Source organism: Ailuropoda melanoleuca, chromosome 2 (assembly GCF_002007445.2).
Source record: "Ailuropoda melanoleuca isolate Jingjing chromosome 2, ASM200744v2, whole genome shotgun sequence".
NCBI classification, from domain to species: Eukaryota; Metazoa; Chordata; class Mammalia; order Carnivora; family Ursidae; genus Ailuropoda; species Ailuropoda melanoleuca.
Window position 1 is genome coordinate 89,499,659 of NC_048219.1, and position 4,799 is coordinate 89,504,457.

General features: G+C 47.7%; 1 protein-coding gene across 1 annotated transcript; it reads left to right on the plus strand.

Annotated features, from left to right (window-relative positions):
- Positions 1–606: 606 nt before the first annotated feature.
- LOC100474509 (late cornified envelope protein 3D-like) lies at positions 607–1,624 on the plus strand. Its single transcript, XM_011217413.3, has 2 exons — positions 607–670; positions 1,058–1,624. The coding sequence occupies exon 2, from the start codon at positions 1,075–1,077 to the stop codon at positions 1,363–1,365; it is 291 nt and encodes a 96-aa protein (XP_011215715.2). The 5' UTR covers positions 607–670; positions 1,058–1,074; the 3' UTR covers positions 1,366–1,624.
- The last annotated feature ends 3,175 nt before the right edge of the window (positions 1,625–4,799 follow it).

The window sequence follows — 4,799 nt, forward strand, 5'->3', positions numbered from 1 at the left end:
GGAAGTTTTATGTCTTAGACAGAAACTGGCTCCCAACATCCATCCTTTATCCTACACATCACATTCCCACAGGACAATGATCTTGTCCAGCTATCACCTCCAGAAAACATCTGAATTCTCCATCACCCTTTGGGACTTGTGTTTCTTTGGGGGACTAACCTCCAAAAGCTGGGATCTTAGACTCGAGGTCTTTGTAAACACTTCTGTTTAGCACTTATATTATCAGATCCAATGTATTTCTTTGTCCAAGTATTGGTCCATTATCTGTGAGGTACTCAAGGGAAGAAACATGCCATATATCTCTCTGTATTATTAGCATTGAATGGAGTAAAAGGGAATGAGCCTATGCCAAGGCATGGAAGTGAATGAATGAATAAAGGCATAGCAGCTGGTCCAGAGCAGACCCAAGTGGGAAGTAACTTGACAGTCACAAGGACATCCTGGTTCCACCTTATTAGAACTTTAGGCTCATGCCCAGCAACACACTGAGGGCAAGCAACTAGGAAGTGTGCCAGGTTGTCACCTCCCCTGGTTGTGAAACAGCAGCATGCTCCGGCCCTGCATCACAACACCCTCCCCCCGCCCCTGCACAGAATAAAAGGGCTCCTGCCCTGGGCTCTTCATCCACAGCCTCCTCAGCAACAGCCTTGTCCTGCCTCCTCAGTATTCCGTGAGTATCCCCTCGGCTGAGAGCGTTGGGAAGACAAGCCCAGATCTGCACAGAACCAGCAGGAAGGGGCCCAGACAGTGGGCAGCAGTGGTGAAGGGGCATTATGGTGAGGAAAGAGTCACTGAGGCACCTGTCGGGGGCTGTGAACCCCCAAAGCCACAGGTCTTCAGGATTCCTTCCATTCTTGTTCTGAGTATGTTGTCAGGGGTGCACACAGATCCATCTGGCATCCAAGGGCACGTGTCCCCTCTGCGTCCCCATTCCTGTCCCACAGAGCGTGGCTTAGAAAGCAGCTTGGTCATGGAGACAAGTGTTTGACAAAACCCACAGGGAGGGGACTTTTGCCTGAAGCTTCTGTGCTCATAATGTTTCTTTTATTTGTTGAAGGTCAAAGTCCTGCAGAGATGTCCTGCCAGCAGAGCCAGCAGCAGTGCCAGCCCCCTCCCAAGTGCCCCTCATCGCCCAAGTGCCCCCCGAAGAGCCCAGCACAGTGCTCCCCCCCAGCCCCTGCTGGCTGTGCTCCTGGCTCCGGGGGTGGCTGTAGCCCCAGCTCGGGGGGCGGCTGCTTCCTGAGCCACCACAGGTACCACGGATCCCACAGATGCCGGCTCTGCAGCTCTGACACCTGTGACAGTGGCAGTGGGCGGCAGTCTGGGGGCTCTGGGTGTGGTCATGGCTCCAGGGGCTGTTGCTGATCTGGGATCCTGGATGCTGAGACAAGTGATCTTAGAGGAAATAAGAATCCATGGGGACCAGAAAAAGCCACCTGACATGCAGCCTTTCTAGAATCCCCTATTCTCACTTGCCCAGCCTGAGAAGGTCCAAGCTCTCTCCAGAAGGCTCTCTCCACCTGGTCGAGGATCACATAGTCTCTGTCTGCTCCACTGCACCTGCCACTGATTGTCAGCGCTTGTGCCTGACCCCGTGAAAAAATAAATCTTCTGTCCCTCGTTACCTTGGGTGGTTCTTGTGTCATTTCACTCTAATCCTGTTGTCAGTTCCTTGGCCAATACAACCCAGCTCTGGGGGCAGTCATCGCTCTGGACCAGGAAAAATGAGCAGATCATCTCCCCCACCTCCCACCCATAGAAGGTCCATGGAGAGTTTTTAGGCAGGAACTGAGACAAGAGAGGGATGAGTGGTATATTGATGAGGTCCTGAAACTCTCAATAAAAGGGCATTTTTTTTCCTAGTGAATTCTGAGTAGCTGTTGATTCAATGTGGGAATTGCCATTGTGATAAGGGACTTCTATTTATTTTGATAAATTATTACTGGGTCTTAATTAAGAAACAAGAAATGAGGAGGCAAATAAACAAAATAAGCAGAGAAAGAGCAGAATAAAAACATGGAAGAAGGAGACAGAAGCCTCTGGAAGGAAAATTAACCCAAAGAGCTCTCTGAAATGCAGGGAGAGAAGGAAGGGAGGGAAGTATTTAAATTAATGAGGTCTAGGGGAAGCGACGTTGACTGGAAGTTTAGTCAAGGAGATGACTGGAGGGGCATCTGTGTGGCTCAGTCGTTAAGCAACTAACTTCAGCTCGGGGCATAATCCCAGCATGCTGGGATGGAGCCCCTCATCGGGCTCCCTGACCCACTGGGAGCCTGCTTCTTCCTCTCCCACTCCCTCTCTCGCTGGCTCTCTCTCTCCCTGTCAAATAAATAAATAAAATCTTAAAAAAAAAAAAGAAGATGACTGGAGTGTGTGAAATTAAAGTTTTAGAAGAAAGAAAAAAGGAAAAATGAGAAGTGTTGCTGGGGTTATAAATCTGTGTAATTTCAGGAGCAAACATTTATTAGACCCAACAGCTCTGTGCATGCCTAAAGCAGTGTACAAGGCTGGGCAAAACTGGAAAATGAGAGCACCTCATCTGGCAGGGCAGGGGAGGACTTGCAGGCTCAAAAGTGCCCCTCACTGCCACTGTGAAGAACCAAGAGCTATACCTCTGATTGAATCCAATCTGAGGAAAAGGGAGCAGGGTCAATCCATGAAGCTCCCAACTGGGACACTAGAGAGATCTTGGGAAACTAGCAGTGATAAACAACCTCTTTAATGTGAAGCCCCAAAGGAGAGTTCCCAGCAGTGAAGAAAAGTAGACTCCCTCAAACCTCAGTGGGGGTACACCAAGTCCTAGCCTTGGACCCATGTTTTCACTGAAATCACTTTTATTGAGCATCTGTGTGCTTGGTTCTAGGTATTAGGCATACAGCCGAGAATCAGGGAGACAAAGTTTCTTCTCTCAGGAACTTACATTCAAATGGGCATGCGGGTGATAGTCCCCAATTTTACACAACGCAGAATGAAACACGGTGGCACTCTATTCAGTTGGCCTCTTCCCCTCCTGGGGTGAGTTTACACTGGTGTTGATTTAATAAGCCTACAGAAGACATCGAGCCTATGCTTTGAGACAGTGGTTTTGGTGGTGACAAAAAAGGACATGAGTATTTGCTAGCTTCCACATCAAAAGACAACAAGCCAAGAAAGGAGAGAACATGCATTGTTAGTATTAATGAGACCATGCTGGTGCAGAAGCAGGTTCTGTCTCTGTGCCCTTCCCTCCCTCCCCCCACCCCACCTGCCTTCAGGGCCCCAGTGAAAACCACCTGCTCAGGCGCTCTCTTCTTCCTGTGAATATCACTTATTTGATCACAGGACGTTCCTGAAACAGGGATGTTCCTCTGGGCCTTTCTGTAATAGGATAATTGGACACATCATTTTCATCAATGTTTATAAAAAACAGTAATCTTTGTCACCATTGTAATTAATATTTGTGATTTAAAAGATTCATTCCTTGCTTAAACTTGATGGTTCAGAGGGCAATGCATCTCTAATATTACAATAAAATTCAGTGGAAAAATTTCATGTGCCTTACATAATTGTAATTTCCCAAACCCTCTGTCAATTGCTGCTACTCCAGTGTTCATAGGCCTCACCCTTATCAGCCTCACCATCACCACGCCTGCTAAGTATGATTCATAGCTCAGCTGACCTCCCTAGGCTGCCCCAGCCAACTTGAATCGCTCCCTCCCAAAAACTATTCCTGGAGCTCGTAGGATACATACCACAGTTGCTGAGATACTGACGCAATGGTCCTCACATGTATCTCAATTTGCAAACCTCGTCACTGCCGCTTCTGTAGATTTCTTGTCTCTGTCTCTAATTTTACTCCTTAAATCTTTGGTTTGTTGTGCCTCTATCACTTTATAGCATTTTCTTTCCCAGGTGCTGGCTGTTAACAGGAGAAGAAGGAATTACAATGCAGGAACGTCTGACTCCAAATGAATGCTTAACAAGCTCATTATTCTGGCCTCTACATCTTAGATCCTCCGGTGTCCCTCAGCTACATGCACCCTCAGCACCAGCATTACCTCTTCCTCCTGATGAGGACTCCTGGATTCTGTGTTCTCTTGGAACTGCCATCTGGGCTGGCTGCACATGGACAGAGCAAGGAGCTACACCTCTGCTCCTGCCACTTGTCCAAGTACTGCTCTCACAGGCCGGGAGCCTCATCCTACCTATTAGCCCCAAGTGATAGCAGGTGACACCATCTGAACACATCCTCCTGCTCAGAGTCACTGCAGACAAAGGGGACTGATGCCCAGAAGCTCTGCCCTGAGACCTGAGGACTCCCCACTGACCCTCCAATCATGCTTATTTTATTACTTGTCCATCTGCTTTTCTCACACAGTGTGTGAGCTACTCAAGAACAGTGACCAGATCTCATTCATTTCTGAATCCCTTGTGTCTAGCAGAGTGCTTGGTGGGCTGCTGTATCAGAGCAACACATTCCGTTTGAATAACTGAGCGGGTGGATGGATAGATGAATGGAAAAATGAAATGACAGGCCTACAGGAAATGAGGCACAGGAATTTGAAGAGTGCTGTGACTTTTCTCAAAGAAAAACTCTTGGCATCGCCCAAGAAGCTATGGAGGATCTAAGGATGGAGATTACAAGTTGCTGAAGGAAGGAAGGGAGAGAGGGAGAAAGGAAAGAAAGAAGGAAGGAGGAAAAGAAGAGGGAAGGGAGGAAAGAAGGAAAGAAAAGAAAATAGAGTAAGAGAAAAATAAGAAATGATAGGTTCATGGAAAGTTTAAGAGAGAGATATTTGAATAATTGGGGACACCCTGAA